At 44.0% G+C, this 19,100-nt stretch overlaps 2 protein-coding genes across 4 annotated transcripts in view; one reads left to right on the top strand and one right to left on the bottom strand.

Annotated features, from left to right (window-relative positions):
- The window catches only part of PUM2 (pumilio RNA binding family member 2), a 78,260-nt gene extending 68,320 nt beyond the window's left edge, over positions 1-9,940 (bottom strand). Inside the window, exon 1 of one of the 2 annotated variants that reach the window (XM_077311550.1) lies at positions 9,780-9,940. The gene's annotated coding sequence lies outside the window, so the exon portion shown is untranslated. Of the gene's footprint in view, positions 1-8,911; positions 9,085-9,779 lie in introns of those variants that run through there. The other variant, XM_077311560.1, reaches the window with a different exon arrangement.
- A 126-nt stretch (positions 9,941-10,066) lies between these two features.
- Positions 10,067-19,100, top strand: part of LOC143824381 (b(0,+)-type amino acid transporter 1-like) — a 29,279-nt gene continuing 20,245 nt past the window's right edge. The window contains exon 1 of one of the 2 annotated variants that reach the window (XM_077311617.1): positions 10,067-10,187. In XM_077311617.1, coding sequence (XP_077167732.1) covers positions 10,115-10,187 — 73 coding nt within the window. In that variant the 5' untranslated portion in view covers positions 10,067-10,114. The remainder of the gene's footprint in view (positions 10,188-19,100) is intronic. The other variant, XM_077311626.1, reaches the window with a different exon arrangement.

Below are 19,100 nucleotides of genomic sequence, written 5' to 3' on the forward strand. Positions count from 1 at the left end.
AAGGTCTGAAGGAAGCAGGAAGAGACTACAGGGTGGTTCAGGAAAGGGAAACAGGAAATAAGAGAAAAAATGAGATGCCCCCTAAAAGTCCTTGCATCCCTCCTTTGTTTATAAAGAGTAATTCCCTAGGGAAGTATGACACACACAAAACCGAAGGTTTTTTTGTACCCGGATTTCGCTAACCAAAGGAGGCTCAAAGTGGCTTACAATCGCCTTCCCTTCCTCTCCCCACAACAGACATTCTGTGAGGTAGGTGGGGCTAAGAGAGCTCTGAGAGAACTGTGTTTGGCCCAAGGTCAACCAACTAGCTGCATGTGGAAGAATAGGGAATCAAACCTCATTCTCTAGATAAGAGGCTGTCTCTCTTAACCACTATACCAAGCTGGCTCGCAAAACACTGAAAAAGACCCTTCTTAAAACACACATAATCAAAACAATCAACAACAGGTCAAAACATATAAAGGCATAAAAAACAACAATAAAACATTGGTCAGGAAGGATGGGTCACTGAAGGAATGCCAAACAAAACAAAAACATCTTCACCCTCTAGTGCAGTGGTTCTCAACCTGGGGGTCGGGGCCCCTTTGGGGGTCGAATGACCCTTTCATAGGGGTTGCGGCAGGGTGAGCATCTTGGCTGTGGGTGGAGGCCATCAACACAACAGCCTTGTGGGGTAGTTTTAGATAGAGAGTTTGTCTGTCTGGAGCAGCAGAAAAGAGTGAGATCGGCATGGTGGGCCAATGGTGGACAAGAGGCAGAACGGAACTGAGAAACCCCAGGAAAAAAACAATTTATATGCAATCATGAACAATGGATCTTCAGCCATTAGTCAGTTTCGGTTTAATTTCTGTGAGAGAACACTTGCATAGTTTTATGGTTGGGGGTCACCACAACATGAGGAACTGTATTAAAGGGCTGCGGCATGAGGAAGGTTGAGAACCATTGTTCTAGCGGAAGGCAGAAACAGAAGTGAGCAGAGAAATCCACATCCTGGTGTCAGCTTTTTGTACCCTTAGAGGTGTCTCATTCTTCACAAAGAAATATATACATACACAAAACTAGATATATATACGGTACAAAACACATTTCCAGATCTAAATACAGTACACTATTTCCTAGAAGTAAATTATATCCTGCCTGCACTTCAACAACTCCGCTGGCTCCCAGCTGAATTCCTGATCAGGTTTAAGCTTTTGATAATCACCTTCAAGGCCATACGCAGTCTAGGCCTAGTGTACCTGAGAGACCATCTCTGGTGGAACAAGCTCCCTGAAGATATCAGGGCCTTTCCTGAACTACCATAATTCCAAAGGGCCTGTAAAAGGGAGCTCCTCCACCGGGCATTTGGTTGAGGCCAGCCTATTCAACATTTTCTGGTCTCCGAAACACAACCATGCTGACCTCCCATGGGTTCATGTTAAAAGTTGAGAGTTGTTGTCACACTGTGAATCCGTTGTATTTTGTTATAATCTGTTATGATCAATTTTGAAACCACTGTTATGTTTGCTGTTATTAGATTATGATGTATATACTGGAGTTGTGCATAGCGGTGTCTGAATCAGCCGTTCCAGGCCGTCGCAGCCAGCACGGGGGGGGGGGGGGGGAGGGGAGGGGAGGCGTGGGCGCTGGTGCATAACTCGGTGCACACATGCAGGCTGGAATGGCCAATTCGGATGCAGCCACGCAGAACCCTAATGTATACTCATGACGTTTTATGTAAACTGCCCTGAGCCTTATGGGAGGGCAGTATAGAAATTCAAGAAAATAAAATAAATAAGTAATCCTATTTCATTAACCCTTGTGCTGATATTTCACCCTTTGGAAAAACCCTAGGTCTCATCACAGACTTAATTATAAGAACACAAAAAGAGCAATAATGGATCAAGCCAATGCATTCTGTCTCACATATTAGTCAACCTGCTCCTCTGGACAGCTTACAGGGCATAGAGGCTGAGGCCTTTCCCTGATGTTGCCTTCTGGCTCTGGGATTGAGTGACTTTGTGCATCTGAAATGTGGTGGTTCCCCTTAGTCACCATGGTACGCAGCTACTGACAGAGACCCTCCGTGAATCAATCTAATCGTCTTTTTAAGTTGTTTTTCCTATGGCCATCACTACATCCTCTGACAGCAAAGTCCACATTTATACCAGCATGCATTCAAGCTTCAGGTTCATATCGAAATCAGGAAAGTAGCACCTATGTACTGAGATGTCACATTCTTCATATCATCATAAAATATGAAATAAAAAGATAAAGACTTATTCAACTGTTGCCTGCCATGATGTAAGGCTGGAACTAAATTACTGAAGCAGTCTTTGACTATGTGACTGAAAAACTGAATACACATCAGTGGTCCAGCTAGTCCAACATCACACAGTAGTCAACTAGTTCCTATGGGCCAACAACAGGGTACAGAGGCCAAGGCCTTTCATCTGATGTCACCCCCCGCACTGGGATGCAGACATTTACTGCCTCTGAATATGGAGGCTCCCTGTGGCTGGTAGCTCCCTGTGGCTGACAGACTGCCCCCCATTAATCCCCTTTCAAAGCTCTTTATGTTGCAACCATCCCTACACTCCCTGGCAGCAAATGCCACATTTTAATTACTGAGTCAAGTTGCATTTCCCTTTTTTTGCCCTGAATCTAATGCCCATCAATTTAATTGAATGCCCTCCAGTTCTAATATTTTGGGAGAGAAAAAGTTCTGACCTATCTCTCTAGACAATGCATAATTATGTATAACCTCTATTATATAGTTTCTCTTAATCATCTCTTTCCTAAACTGAAAAGTCCCGGACTTGTCAGTCTTTTCTCACAGGCTGTTTTGTTTTTGGATATTTCTTTGAATGAACACAGCTAAATAAACTTTTGCCTGTTCTGAAAGTACTAGAAGACAGTAAATGAAAAACAGGTATTTTTCAATGGTGGGAACATGACAAGCTCCTTAGGCTAATTTGATTCCCACTGACAGCCCATCAAAAAGAATTCATCAAAATTGGAGCATTTCCCCTTTGTTCATAGCCTTTTACCACTGTGTTCTACATGGTGTTAGAGAAAAATGAAGTTATTTTTCCAGAAAAACAGTAATTAAAAATTTTCTGATGCCTACATAGAGAATGATCGTGTTTAGCATATTTTTACTTACATTTAGTAATCAACATTTAAGTACCCTATGTTAATATTATGTTAAAATTATGTTCTGATACCAATATTTGAACTGAAATATTTTATTAAGAAAAAAATTAATTTAATGAGGTTGAAATTCTATCGTAAAACAAACTGGAAACTTTACATGGAAATTAGATAGAAATTTATAATTTAAATACAGCATATTTCTTTCTTACATAGAATTTGTAAAAAACTATTAAATGCTTCTTGTGGCGCAGAGTGGTAAGGTACTTGACATGCGGTCTGAAGCTCTGCCCATGAGGCTGGGGGTTTGATCCCAGCATCCAACTCAAGGTTGACTCAGCCTTCCATCCTTCCAAGGTCAGTAAAATGAATACCCAGCTTGCTGGGGGGTAAACGGTAATGACTGGGGAAGGCACTGGCAAACCACCCCGTATTGATTCTACCATGAAAACGCTAGAGTGCGTCACCCCAAGAGTCAGAAGGCTGAGTCAACCTTGAGCCGGCCGCTGAGATCGAACTCCCAGCCTCATGGTCAGAGCTTCAGACAGCATGTCGGCTGCCTTACCACCCTGCGCCACAGGAGGCTCATCTAAAGCATATATATGTTAAATCAAGAAGAATATATTACTGATGTAATATCAGTAATTTTTCATGAATTATTTGCAAAAAACCTAAAATGTGACTTTTAAAGAAGAGAACTACAACTGAACTCAAAAAGACTGATTAGCTGTTTTAGCGAAGAATTATCATATGGCTTAATTTGGACGTTATGAGACAGTTTACTCATTTGCCAATGCCTTCCCCAGTCATTATCGTTTTAACCCCCAGCAAGCTGGGTACTAATTTTACCAACCTCGGAAAGATGGAAGGCTGAGTCAACCTTGAGCCGGCTGCTAGGATTGAACTCCCAACCTCATGGGCAGACAGCTTCAGACAGCATTTCTGCCGCTTACCACTCTGCTCCACAAGAGGCTCGTAATGGCAATAGTATCCATTCATTACCAATATTAGGAAATAACTATCTTTAAAACCAGAATATATCCATGAAAAGTAAAACACTAGTCCTTCCCCACCCTTGAAAACATTTCATTTTGGGGAAAATAATCTATCCCATCTTTTATCACTCACCAATTACTAATTTTTAAGAAACATTCAAATCGATGACCATCAATGTTATCACTTTTCTCCCACAGGCCAAGAATACTGGATGCTAAATCTGCCCTGTGCCTCAACACCTCTTAATTCTGCAGGAATCAAAGAAGTGCCAAGATATGCTTAACAAAATTGTCAGTGGGAAGCCTGCTTTGCTCAGAGCCTGTGGCTCAGTGGTAGAGCATCTGCTTGGAATGCCGAAGGGCCCAGGTTCAGTACTCAGCAGTAAAAAGACAGGGTAGTAGGTGATGCGAAAGACCTCTATCTGAGACTCTGAAAAACGACAGTCAGGCTACATAGTGACCTTGGTGATCAATTACTTTATTTCAGTTATAACAAAAATAAGTGTGACTAGGTGACAAGAGGTAAATGTTCAAAACTAGTTTTTATACATATCATATTTTGGATGAATGTGCAGGTAAATAAATATGCATATATATGTGTGTGTATATATCTGTTGTTGTTAGGTGCGACGTCATTTCTGACCCATCGGAACCCCATGGACAATGATCCTCCAGGCCTTCCTGTCCTCTACCATTCCTCGGAGTCCATTTAAGTCAATATATATCTATATTATTATATATATTATATATTATATATTTATTATTATTATTTTGATTTATTTCCCGCCACTCCCAAATGGCTCGTGGCGAGTTACAGTGTCTTAAAACCCCATTAAAACTCCCATTAAAAGACTTTAAAATGTCACAGCATGGCGGCACAATAATAAGATCCCCTTCCTACCCCCCTTCCTAAAAAAAGGGGGAGGTGGAGAAGGAGGTCAACGATGTTCAAGAAGAAGCCCGGGGGAGAGCAGTCGATGTACCACAGCAGCCCCAGACTCAACCTGGCGGAAGAGCTTGGTCTTGCAGGCCCTGCGGAACTATAATAATAGTTAATTAGCCATTAACACCGGTTCCGAAGTACCTTCTGACCCAGTCTGATGCACTGGAGATCATACTTCACATGCAACTTGGGACTCTCTCAGGAAAGGCAAACAAATCCATCATCATATAACTAAAGGCGTTCAGTAAATGCTGTGAGAATTCATCACCCTATTCATGGTGATCCCTCACTTCAGCTACTGGAGGGGGTAAGAAGAGGAAAGCAATGTTTCTTGGGTCAACGTTCACATAACTTTCTATCAGAAGCACACACAAAGGTAAACCTCAGTGTTTTCTCTATTAAACTCATTAAGAATCTTCCATGTAGATCCACAGCCATGTCCAAAGAGAACTATATATAAAGTTACAGTCCTAAATAAAGTTTAGTCTTTCAGTTGCAGCTGTGATCAAACAGATATTTTTTGTAATTTGCCGCTAGGCTGAAACAATGTCTAACTAGTCCAGCATTTAATCTCCAAAAAGTGACTTTCCAGATGCTCTGGGAAGCTTAAAGACAGGCCAAGAAGGCAAAAGCACCCAGCATCTGGTACTCAAGTGATATTGTATCTATTTAGCTAGTACGATTAATAGCCATTTGACCATCTCCATTAATTTCTTTTTGGAGGGTGTGTGTTTTTAGAGCTAGTCATAATTCAACTCAACCAATTAATTGCATGGACCACAACACAATGGAGTGTACACTATGCATAACATCAGTAGGCCTCCTTTTAAAAATAAGTAGTTCCACCAGTCAGCTGTTTAACAGATATGGAGGATAAATCCATCCCTGTTTCTACTCTTCAAGAGCTGACCAGAGAGATTAAGGACTATTAATAAGGACTCCATACATGCTACCCAGCCTCTTGCATTTAATCGGGGAATACCATGCACAGTCCCCCATCTGTACTCATAAGCATCCCCCAAGTTAGGAACATACACACAACAGCATATTTCCATGCCTATACAGCTTCTATGTGGATCCAGACAACCTTGCATGCTTTCTTTTGTTGATCCTGTGCTTAATACCAACCATCATGATAAGATTCCATTATTAGCACAAGGGAATCCTTCTATTTACTTTTCCCATCTAAACTTCCATTATATTCTATTTTTGGTAACTTTTTCTTGGGCTTAGAAGACTCAACTATTGTAGCCTTTCCTTAAAGAATACTCAAAGCTAATTTTAGTAACCTTGTAACCAACTTTATCTTCAGAATATCCTTTTGAGATTTATTTATTGGATGCAGGTTCACAGCTCTCCTGGTCACTGAGTTTTATAGAACACTAAGCAACATGGAGTTCCTAACCAAGAAAAGTTCTTCTCTGAAGGTTCAGTAAGGTACATCTCTGGGAAAAAATTAAATAGCAGATCTTAAAATAATAATCCTTTTTAAAACTCAGACTTAGTTATCAAGTATTTATTAGAATATATTACTATGCAGCCTCTTTGGAGTTCTGCTTCAGAGGGCATGGAGAAAGGCAGGGCGTTATTTATTTATATTTAAATTTAACAACTAAAAATTGCAGTAAAATTAAGTAAATAAAAACCCTTGCTAATATCCAGCTTTAAATCATCTAACATTCCTAACAGAAAGAGAAAAGCAATAACATTTCTCTGAGGCAAGTTAACTAGGCAGCGGTAAAAATAGCACATGTCTCTGAGGAGCTCCATCAGAGAAAAAGGTGAAGTATAAATGTTTTAAATAAAGAAAATCCCAGGAAGTTTGGGCATACAATAACTCACTAAAATAGTGGGCATAAATGGATCAAATACACAATTGCTTATCATACTGCTCCTTCCATATAGGTTTGTCTTGTTTCCATGTGCAACATAATTTTGACTGTTTACAACATCTGTGACTTAAAAAGACAATAAGGTGTTTCCTGCTTTGTGAAATGTTCACTTGTCAAGGTCACAGTGACAAGTACAAACCATGGTTAAGGCTGGCTGTGAAGAAGTTTTATAGTTATACTGTTCTGAAAATTTCTCATTCTCCCCTCCTTCCTTACAATGATTCTGTAAGGTAGGTTAGACTGACTGGGCCAAGGTCACCCAGCAAGCTTCCAGGGCAGTGAGGATTCGAACTCGAGCCTCCTGGATCCTAACCCAACACACTTATTTTAAAAACTTACTACAGAATTACCTGGAATTCCACTGCAAACGTAAAAAGCAGACCCAGCATTTTAGATATAACCAAAGCAACCCTAATGTAGATTGTATATCAAGTTCTGATCAGATTAGGATTAAAACACCAAAAACAAGCAGCTACAAATCCATACCAAATTACCTCGTCCTTTAGCCTCACGTGAAAACATGTACAGTTTTTAGTAGTTTTATGTTTTAAAAGCTTCCTTGGAGTAATTAGGCATTGCACAAATCATGTGGTCTTTAAAACACGGAGAGACCTGTGTAAATACTTTGTTTCTCTATTATACTTAGCAACACCTACACGAGGAAACGCAATTTTTCAGGAGAGTATACAACACATCAAAAATAAGGTTTAAAAATATCTAGGTGGGTAGTTGATCTGAAGCAACAGAATAAAGTTTTGAGAGCAGTGGCGCCGTTAATATCAACAAAGTTGAATTCTGGGTATAAGCTTGTGTGTGCATGCACACCTGAAATAGAGGACTACTCCTACTCAATATAAAATAGTAACGTTATGTGTTAGTAGTCCTTAAAAAGTTACAATTTTCTTTGCCTTAATAACATGTCACTGTAATCAATTTTCTTACAGTCATATGAATAAAGCAAAAAGGGCACATGTAGCCCAAATGTAATTGTTAGAGCTTTTATTCGTATGCCAGTTACTCATTTAACAAAATATGCTACACTATATACCTATAACATACCTATAACATACCTATAACATATATAGTAACTGGCATACGAATAAAAGCTCTAACAATTACAATTACAACAATTATATATATAGCATACAGGAATTTGTACCCCTACTGTACAATGGAAAAATTTCTGAATGCTAGAGTAATAATAACGCTAGAGTAATAATACTATGATCTGAAATATTTTACTTGAATATCCTATTTTTCTTTCCTGTCAAATTATTTTTTAAAATCTACTCAGCATTACATGATTTTGTTAATAAGATCCAACTTGACTATGTACTTCTTGTGGCCCTTCCCACAGAGAGGTGCTAGATTCCCCCCTCCAAGCAACAGAATCATTCCCCAGTAATTCTTCTTACAGAGCTTTACATAAATTAATCTGCTATTGCTTTAAAAACAGAATTAATTTGTCTTCCTTGACTTTCTGTAACACCTTTACAGTTAGCATTTCTAAGACTCCAAATTGGAGGAGAGCTGTCCCATATCCCAAACCAACTGGATGTATCCTTTGCACACACAAAAAAAACACCTTCATATGACTCTTCAGTGTCATGCTTAAACACCACGGCTACAACATTTGCAGGGGTTGCCATAAAAATTATTTCTAAGAGCAACAGTTAGCAAGTCTAAAGCCTGCCTGCCATAGATCTTCCTCATCAGCTCCCCTTCTCTATATAGGACAAAAACATTCTTGCTTCCGATCTCCATTTCAAACGCCTATTTCTCTTCCACCTAATACCCTTTTGTTACAGCCCCCCCCCCTCCATGGATTACCAAAACACACATCACACACAAAGCCATCCCCCCCTTTCCAGCCAAGCAACAAAGGCAGTAAGTAACCTTCACACACATTCTTATTGATAACTATTTTGGTCTCAAAGAACAGGCCTCACCAAAAATAGGTTAGAAGAACCGGGGTGGTTTAGATTGGCGCACAGAGGGGCCCGAAAGCAGCTCTTCAATTAAGCCCTTTTGCAGTGACCACATTTCCGATCTCCTTCCATCCTACATAACACAGACTAGGCCTTCAACCCACCCCAATTCGCAGCCACACAAGAACCCCACGTACACGGCCGGAGGGGGGGGGGAGAGAGAAAGAAGGGGAAGAGGAGATTTCGACCCCTCCCGACGAAAACACCCCCCCTCCTCCAAGATCTTCCTCTCGCACACTTTCCTCACAACACTGCCCCACCCACTCCCAAATCCACCTCCTCCCCCCCCCGCTCCCCAAGCCCCTCGCCCCCTCAAGCGTTCTGCACTGTTCGCCTCTTACAAAAGATGCACACCCCCTTCTCTAACAACAACAGGGGAGAGATCGAGCGGGGGGGCGCCAACCCGCCCAAGCCCAGGGTCCCCACGAGCACCATGTCGGCTGCTCGCAGGCACCACACCCACACCCGCTGTCTCCTTTCTTCCCACCCCCCGCTGCTTTTGTATGGCTTCCTCGCCTCCAGCAGCCCAGGCCGACTTCGAGAGCACAAAGGGAGGGGGGGAGGGACGAGCGCGCGGCCACCAGCCAGGCCCGGAGCAGCTGCGGCGTCTGCCCTCCTTTTCTCTCCCCCTCCCTCCCCCCCCCCACGGCGGCCTTTCCCGGGGATCTAAACAATGGAACGTGGGTGAGCGTCGCGGGGGGGGGGGGAGACGGAAGAGCGAGAATCCCCGTCCCTCAGCATTCTCTCGCCCCTCCCCTCGCGCGCTTCCCCGCCGTTCCACACACCCTCCCCCCTCCCACACCCGCCTGCCCAACGGCCGAATACTCACGAGCTGGTCTGGCGGCGCTGCTGCTGCTGCTGCTGCTGCTTCTGCTGCTCTCTGTAACGGACGCGGAGAGGGCACCTCCTCCTCCTCCTCCGGGACCACCCTCGCCTGTGACTACCCAGCTGCCACCCTCGCCTTCCCGCCGCCGCCGCCGCCCCTCCCCCTCCGCCGCCGCCGTGAGGAAGACTCACAACAACATGGCGAGTGAAAGAGAGAAAGAGAGGGACGGACATACACAAGGAACAGCAGTAGCAGCGGCGGCGGCGGCAATCCGCTAGGGCGCATGCGCGCCGTCCACCCCTCCGCGGACGCCGGGAAAGGAGGAGGAGGAGAGGCGGATGGAGGCGCTGACAGGAAGAGAGCGCGCGCGTGCGCCTGCGTCGCCCCGTTCCAACCGGCAGGCGCGAGAGAGTGAGTGTCGCGCCTGCGCTGTGGCGTCGAGGAGGAGAGGAAGGGGGGGAGGACTCGGGATTATGTAGATGCAGGTGAGCAGCCGTGTTGGTCTGCAAGGGCTGCGAGAAGAAAGTGGACGGTCCCAATAATACAAGAAGCGGAAAAAAGAATCTGCCCAATGGTTTAATCAAATAATATTAGAAATATATAAGGGACCAAGAGTTTACAGCCCTGGCAATCAATACACTGTGAGCGTTTTTCGCCTTAATTATTCTTGTACTTCAAGAAAGATATACCTATACTTCAAAAAATATAAATAAGACGATAGAATACATTGAGACTGAATACATTGAATTTATTAACACTATTTTGTGGATGGCTCATTACTGCCACTGTCAAAATATACTGCACTGAAAACGGAAAAAATCATCTAGACACAATTTTAACAGACAACTATATTTCTAATATTTGATTAAACCATTGGACAGATTCTTTTTTCTTCTTCTTGTGTTGGTCTCAAGCAGTGCAACAAACTGAATCCAGTGGCGCCTCTAAGACCAGCAAAGATGCACTCAAGGTGTGAGCTTTCGTGTGCAGGCACGCTTCCTCAGGCAATGGAACAGGGATCACAAGAGTACAGATATTAAGCAGGAAGTAAATTAGTAGCAAATTAGTACACAGCCTCAGTATTTGCAGTATTTGGAAAGGAATGATCATACTTTGTTGGTCTTAGAGATGCCACTGGACTCACATTCAGGATGATATAGTTCTCTAGTGGTTTTCACTTCAAAGCTGAAGGTGGAGTGGGCGTCCATGCTAAGAAATCTGCAAACTGACTTCTCTTTTGGCAGTAAAGAGAAGCCGTCTTGTATGTGTTCTGGTAATGCTTGTACATTAGACACAAAGTTAGCTAGAAATGATAACACGGGTGGAGGCTGCTTCCAAGAAGAAGAGGAAGAGTTGATTCTTATATGCTGCTTTTCTCTACCCGAAGGAGTCTCAAAGTCTCCTTCCCTTTCCTCTGCCCACAACAGACACCCTGTGAGGTGGGTGAGGCTGAGAGAGCTGAGAGAGCCCTGTTATCACTGCTTGGTCAGAACAGCTTTAATCCGGCTTGCCAGACTAGAAGTCCACATGCCTAACCACTACACCAAACTGTCTCTCTCCTAGAACAAATATGTGGTGGACACAGGTAGAAGTATTAGGCATGCCTGTCACTAGGTAGGACCCGGGGATCTTCTGGAATGACAGCTCATCTGTAGACTAAAGAGGTCAGTTCCCCTGGAGAAAGTGGATGCTTTGGTAGGGGGACTCCACCTCCATCTTCATATCTCCCAAGAGTTTCCCAACCTGGATCTGGCCATCCTACTGACCTCCATTACCTGCTGGTGGCCAACAGAGACCTGGCAACCCTGGGTGGGGGACAGAGACAGGGCTTTTTCAGTGGTGGTACATAACCTTTGAGGTTCATCAGTGCTTATGCTGATGTCCTTTAGATGCTTGGTCAAAACATGCCTCTTCATGCAGACTTTTAAGTAGATAGATAGAAATTTTATGATGGTTTGCACCAGACATAAAACAGAGGACATTATACACACACACACACACACATAGTGGATTATTAAAACTAGAGTAGAAATAGCTTTGAGCCTGAAACAAGATCCTCATATTTAATTTTTCATGGCGGACCCAACCAACTCCTCAAACTCTATATACTATTGAACAAAATTTAGCAACAGGTTTAGTAATTTGGGGGGATTCATCAGACAGTAATTTATTGATAATGTCTGTGTTATGTGTTACAGTTTGTCCTGACTTTTGCTTTACAAAGGGGTGGATGAACTCAGCTCGGGCCTCGGCATAGAAAGGACAGTACAGAAAAACGTGTTCAAGATTTTCTACCTGGCCAGAATTACAGGGGCATGTTCTCTCAGGGAAGGGGATCCTTTTATACCTCCCTTCCAATAATGCTGAGGGAAGTGCCATGCACCTAGCCAGGGTAAAGACTCTTCTATGAGTATTACTTTCCAGAGTAAAAAGATATGAGGCAGGAAAAAGAATATGTCTGTTACTGAGCGGTGACCTAAAGATGGGGGAACTAGAAAGGTCTGCTTGCCACTCAGTATCTTGAATTCTTTGTTTTATCATTTTTTTAGCTGAGTCCATACCTGCCAGACTGTTAATTAATTTTTTTTGTTATTTTTCGTGCTGATCTGTCTGGAAGTAATTGTTGTTGTTATTTATTTATTTTATTTCTATACCACCCTCCCAGCAGTCTGGCTTGGGATGGTGTACACCATGTAGACATATAATGTCATTAATTAAAAACATGCAATAAAATAAGATTTAAACTAAAATTTAATTGTGCTACAGTGTCTGCCAACCGTTAATTTACAGATAGCATTTTAGGCTGCTTCATGTTGTTTTTGATAGTTTGTTTTCATCTTGATCATTTGTTTGGGGGCAGGATTAAGTATGATCTTGTTGAATTTTAGCTCTACTCCTTAAGAAACTGCCTTAAATAGGTCTCTGGAGAGGCAGTATATAAATTTATAAGTAAACGGATAAGATTCCTGTGCTTTAAACACTGTAACCAGCAAAAATTCAACTCTTTCTTCTGGCTGTACAGCAGTGAGGAATGTGATTAAATTTCATCCTGTTGTGCAGCTATTTAAGGGGCATTTAATGGCAAAGAACATTCAAAAATTTTCAACTGGGGTCTCACCTGTTTTCGTCAACCACTTTGAGTCACCATTTGACATAGTTTAAATATTGAAATAGAGCCTCTTGTGGCACAGAGTGGTAAGGCAGCGACATGTTGTCTGAAGCTCTGACTATGAGGCTGGGAGTTCGATCTCAGCAGCCGGCTCAAGGTTGACTCAGCCTTCCATCCTTCCGAGGTCGGTAAAATGAGTACCCAGCTTGCTGGGGGGTAAACGATAATGACTGGGGAAGGCACTGGCAAACCACCCCGTATTGAGTCTGCCGTGAAAACGCTGGAGGGCGTCACCCCAAGGGTCAGACATGACTCGGTGCTTGCACAGGGGATACCTTTACCTTAAATATTGAAATAACTAAAACAGTGGTCACCCTCGCCCCTTTGTTAGTTCACGGCTGCTCTTCCTCCCCTGCTCCATTTTCTGACCAAATAATAAACTGTCCTGTTGCTTTCTTTCTAAATGCCTTTGCTTCGCTGTCAAACTGTATCAGATCGATCAGGAGAGAAATGTAGCTTCTGCCACTTGGGGAATATTGCTTGGATTGAGAAGCAGCCCTTTCCAGAACAGTTATTTATAAACAAAGCAATGATGTAGACATGGATGGTGAATATCATCCTTTTCACTTCTCTATTGTCTCCTTACGTCTTCTTCTGAACTCACTGGTGATACAGAAGCACGACAGGATCTTTCAGACCTGCTTTCCATTATGTACAGCCCCGGCATGTCAGATTTCAGAAGCTAAGCAGGTTCTGCCCTAGCTAGTATTTGAATGGGAGGACACCAAGGAATACAAAGGTCACAATACAGAGGCAGGAAGTGGCAAACGACCTCCGAACATCTCTTGCCATGAAACCATGATGGGATTGCCAGAAGTTAGCTGTGAATTGGCACCACTTTCTTCCACCAATCAGAACCACAGGCAAGAGTTGTTTGGAATTTTGGTTCTGCATATACCCTGCTTTTCACTGTCCAAAGGACTCTCAAAGTGGTTTACAATTGCCTTCCCTTCCTCTCCCCACAACAGACACCCTATGAGGTAGAGGAGAAAGGAGGAGGCGGAGAAGGAGAAGGAGAAGAAGAAGAAGAAGAAGAAGAGTTGGTTCTTATATGCTGCTTTTCTCTGCCTGAAGGAGTCTCAAAGCAGCTTACAATCACCTTCCCTTTCCTGTGAGGTGGGTGAGGCTGAGAGCGCCCTGACATTACTGCTCGGTCAGAACAGCTTTATCAGTGCCGTGGTGAGCCAAAGGTCACCCAGCTGGTTGCATGTGGGGGAGCGCAGAATCAAACCGGGCTCGCCAGATTAGAGGTCCGCACTCCTAACCACTACACCAAGCTGGCTTCTTGCCTGTTGGTTAGGAATCAGAATATGGAGCAGCCCCAAAGCCCTAGCGGGCAGGTGCCCTTGCTGCTTCTGTGCCTTCTGGTACCTCGTTCTCCTGGTGTGTCACTGATGCTTTAGCAGTCCCCAGCCTCAAGCAGACAGACAGGTTAGGTAGGTCGTCTTCAGGGAAATCCCTTTGGTGAGATTTTAGTAGGGCTGTCTTATATTCAAGGGGTAAATCAGGTTCTTATTGGAGGTGAAAAGGGTATTTAACCCATTTGTGTTGTAGATGAATGGCGTCCTTCAACCCAAGTGGTGAACATTTGCAGATCCAGACTATATGGGGAGAAATGCAGCAGGTTCTTTAATTTCTCAAAAGTGCGTTGAGCCTCACATCCTCATAAGAACCGCTCTCCACATTCCACTTGTAGAGAGGTGGAAATTCACAGAGAAGGCTTGCTCAGTTCCTGCATTCTGCACCCTGCCTGCAGAAAAATGTTGGAACACCTTCTTCAAGATTCCATTACTTGCCTTCTGTACTTCTGGACTGCTGCCTAGTTAGCCTTTTGGTACTGCGGGCCATATTTAGAGAAGGAAAACAGCAGCAGCAGTGGGACAGGCATGCCACAACATGATTTTACTACAGCCGCCAAACATTCACCCACACACGAAGTTACTTGTTTTTATTCATGCTAACCCATTACTGTTTTTAACAATAGCCACATACCTTTCCGTGGCTAACAAGCTAGGCCAAGAGGGTCACAACACTGCCCTTTAAAAACAAAATAAGCCACAGGTCTTCCAGCATATACTACTTCTGAATAACATGGAGTTTCCATTTAGCAGCTAATATTGATGGTGTGGGTTTGCGCTGGGCCAGTCCCATTGGTGGAGCAGGAAGCCCGAGCTCTGGGTGGCTGGAGTAGTGGAACGGTATAGTGGGAGTGGCTTGGCAGGGTAGGTGCGAAGTCTGATATACCCTTAAGGCAGTCCCTAGCCTGGGCCTGACATACCTGAGGGACAGTCCATCTCCTTATGCCTCCTGCAGGGCTTTACACATGAACTGGCTGGTGGTTCCTGGCCCACAGGAGTTGTGCCTAGGCTCAACCAGGGCCAGGGCCTTTTCAGCCCTGGCCCCTGCCTGCTGGAATGAGCTGGAAGAGCTGAGGGCCCTGTCAAAGCTGCCACAGCTCTTCAGGGCCTGCAAAACGGACCTCTTCTGCCAGGCTCCATGGATGTACAAGAGATCTACTTCAGCACCATTTCGGTTGAGAGCTGTGGGGTTTTCGGGGAGGGGGGATTTCGGAGATTGTTTTACCTGCCACCGGGTTTAGGATTTTTCATTTTATAATCTGCAGCGTTGCTTTCCTTGAGAGTAATAAGGTCTTCCCTGAAGGCTTTTCCTTTTCATGAATGCTTTGCAGATTTAACTACATGTTGTTGTGTTGCCGATGTGATACTGCTGGTGTTCCCTCTTTCCCAGGTATTGGTCCTGTACAGGTTTTGCTTGCGGGTCGCATGGCCAAGGCCAGCTTTAAAGCTGGCTCTGGAATGATTTGTGACCCAGACAGCTGCCATCTCTGCATTTTTTCTTCACATATTCCCCTTAATTACCATGTCCCTTGACTGCCACATCGTCACACCAGCATTTTGATTCTGAGAAAGCTGCTTCAGAGCAGCCACAAAAGCTCTGGCTGTCACAACATATGCACCAGTTCTTCAAAGGTTCTGCCTCTTGGCTTTCCAGGAGTTAACTGGTTTCTTATTGAACCACAGGTCGGAGCCCCAACTTCACTTTGTGCTTTTGCTTTGGTTGTTTGCATTCATTCACTGGTCATATCCCTAGCAGTGAAAAGGTGAGTCAGCACTTCACAGGACTCCTCCCAGGCTTGCTGTTGCTGATTAAACTCCAAAAGAGATTCCCCAGATGTGACGGTTATTATCTCTTTCTAGGCTAAAAGGGCTCCCAAGTGAAGGCTGCATCGTTTCCTTAGTCCTGAACAGGCTGGCAGGTTCAGCTTCACTTCAGCTTGGCATGGTGGTTAAGAGTGGCAGCTTCTAATCTGGCAAGCCAGGTTAGATTCTCCGCTCTTCCGCATGCAGCCAGCTGGGTGACCTTGAGTTTGGCTCAGCCCTGATAGTGCTATTCTCACAAAGCAGTCCTATCAGGGTTCTCTCAGCCCCACCTACCTCACAGGGCCTGTAGTGGGGAGAGGAAGGGAAGGCGATTGTAAGCCACTTTGAGACTCCTTCCGGTAGTGAAAAGCAGGGTATAAATACCAACTCTTCTTTTTATTGTGGTGGGGCAGCTGGGAGAAGAGGGGCACAGCAGACTAGCTCCTGGCATACTTGGATGAAACTCGACCCATACTTCGGGACTCGACCCATCCTGGCCACGGGGTGGAGACAGTGTTGGTCGCCTTTGATGGATGACCTACAACGCCAGCTGGATTGAGGCGGATTGGCCATACTTGTGTTAATCGACATGGAATGAGCTCCCAGAAGAGTCGAGGGCCTGACGGAGCTGCCTAAGTTCCACAGGGCCAGTAAAATAGAACTCTTCCACCAGGTCTTTGGTTGAGGCCGGGGTCAGGAACAACTTGGGCTGCTCCTCCAGCTGACGACCCCCTCACGCTGTGATTGGCTGAAGATCAGGGAGAATTGGGGATTATGCCACTGCCTTTTGTTTAAAACTCTAAAGTGGTTGATTGGTTTTATTGTGGCTTTATTGGGGTTTCTACTGTTCATCTGTAAGCCGCCATGAGTCCCGCTGGGGAAAGTGGTGGGATAGAAATCTAAAGAATAAATAAGAAAATGACAATGTACAGCTAAGGAATTTTGTTCCGATTTTGTTTTGTTTTTACCTTCCTTTCCATCCAGTATATATAGAAAAAAACTGTGTTTAAAAATCTGATTCATATATGATTGAAGATGCCAATAAAACCGAATCTTGATGTTGTGGGGCTCTCGGGCCTTGCTCTTCTTTCTTGTCACAATAACTTGAATAATCATGTAATTAAGATATAAATCCCGCCCCCCCCAGTTGTTTCTTCTTCTTCTCTCTCTCTCTCTCTCTCTCTCTCTCTCTATCTATCTCTCCTGCAGGAAGTATTATCAAATTCCTATTCCTAACTTTTAACAATCAAGACCCCCAGGGCATCTTGCTTACGGTCTTCAGCTGGGTCCATTAGCTGGAACAGTAGGGCTGGGTGTAGTTGGGCTTAGATTTTATTGGGTTTTATATTGCAATTTTAATGTTTGTCGTAAACCGCCATGAGACGACCAGTCATGAGAGGCGGTATATAAATAGAAACACAAACAAACACACGCACACACATTACATACATACATACACACACACACACACACACACACATAAGGTAAAGGTATCCCCTGTGCAAGCACTGGGTCATGTCTGACCCTTGGGGTGACGCCCCCCAGCATTTTCATGGCAGACTCAATACGGGGTGGTTTGCCAGTGCCTTCCCCAGTCATTATCGTTTACCCCCCAACAAGCAGGGTACTCATTTTACTGACCTCAGAAGGATGGAAGGCTGAGTCAACCATGAGCCGGTTGCTGGGATCGAACTCCCAGCCTCATGGGCAGAGCTTTCAGAGTGCATGTCTGCTGCCTTCCCACTATGCGCCACAAGAGGTTCTACATACATACATACATACATAAATTGCGGTGCAGAGCAAAGCAGAGGGACACCTATCTAAATCCACTGAAATCATAGGGCACAGAAGAGGGTAGCTCTCCTTAGGACTGCATGGTTAGCATAGAATAGTTATATGTCACAGATGTAGGTTGTCACGATCGGTTTTGTAAGAATGAACTGTTTTACGCTTCAAGGCCAGTAGAGGGCAACAGGCAATCAATTCAATCCAGATTAGCTCTAGATTTCTACAGAATTCACTGCTGTAAAATCCCAGTATTCAAAGCATGGCCCGTGTTGGCTGCTGCTGTGTTTTATTCAAGAGAGCCAAATCTCACATGCAATCCATGGGCTTGCTTAAGAGCAATCTTGGGATGCAGATCCCCATGTGAAGCAATAGGTTTGATCTCCGCCAGCGCTGCTGTTGCCCCTGAGCTGAAAGCGCAGTGCATAAAATTAGAACTGTTTTTTGTCACAACCCTTCTTCTTAATGTCGCACAGCGATGCAAGCTGTTAAATAAACGGATCCCGTAATAGTAATCCGTCCTGGTTATTGCTAGCTACCTTACAAACCCCTCTGCAATAACACATTTTAAGCACAAAACAATAGGCCGCATTCAGACGGGATTTTTCCGGTTTAGGTAACAGTCCTTTAGTGTGCTTAACACAGCTCTCACAACTTAGTGCTGGTTGTAGCTACTCCAAACAAAACTACAGGCTAATAGGATCAGCAAGTCCAATGATTTTTAAGATGACCCTGGAAAGGACAGTTGTCATTTTTGAGATAACAAAGCTGAATTATGGCCGTGGCCAGGACTGCAACTGCATGCATGCTAAAAGTCAAATTATACAACACAATTTCTGTGTCTGTGTTTTCCCTGGCCTTACTTTGACCCTAGCCATACTTTATTTATTTTTATTTATTCAATTTCTATCCCACCCTTAACCCAGAATGGGGCTTGGGGCAGCTAACAGCACAACAATACAATAACTATAAAGCCATGCTTTCAACACAACTCAACATAATTAAAATTAAAAACACAACTCAACATAAACTCTTTTAGGCACTTTGAATTTGTTTCTGAAGTGTTCAGGATCCTGACTCCAACTGGGACAAAAGTGTGTGTGTGTGTGTGTGTGTGTGTGTGTGTGTGTGTGTGTGGGGCGTCCTTCAGCCACCTGCGGTGTTGTTTTCCCAACTCAAAATGGTGCCAGAGGAACTATATGCCCCACT

The sequence above is a fragment of the Paroedura picta genome, chromosome 1 (assembly GCF_049243985.1).
Source record: "Paroedura picta isolate Pp20150507F chromosome 1, Ppicta_v3.0, whole genome shotgun sequence".
NCBI lineage: Eukaryota > Metazoa > Chordata > Lepidosauria > Squamata > Gekkonidae > Paroedura > Paroedura picta.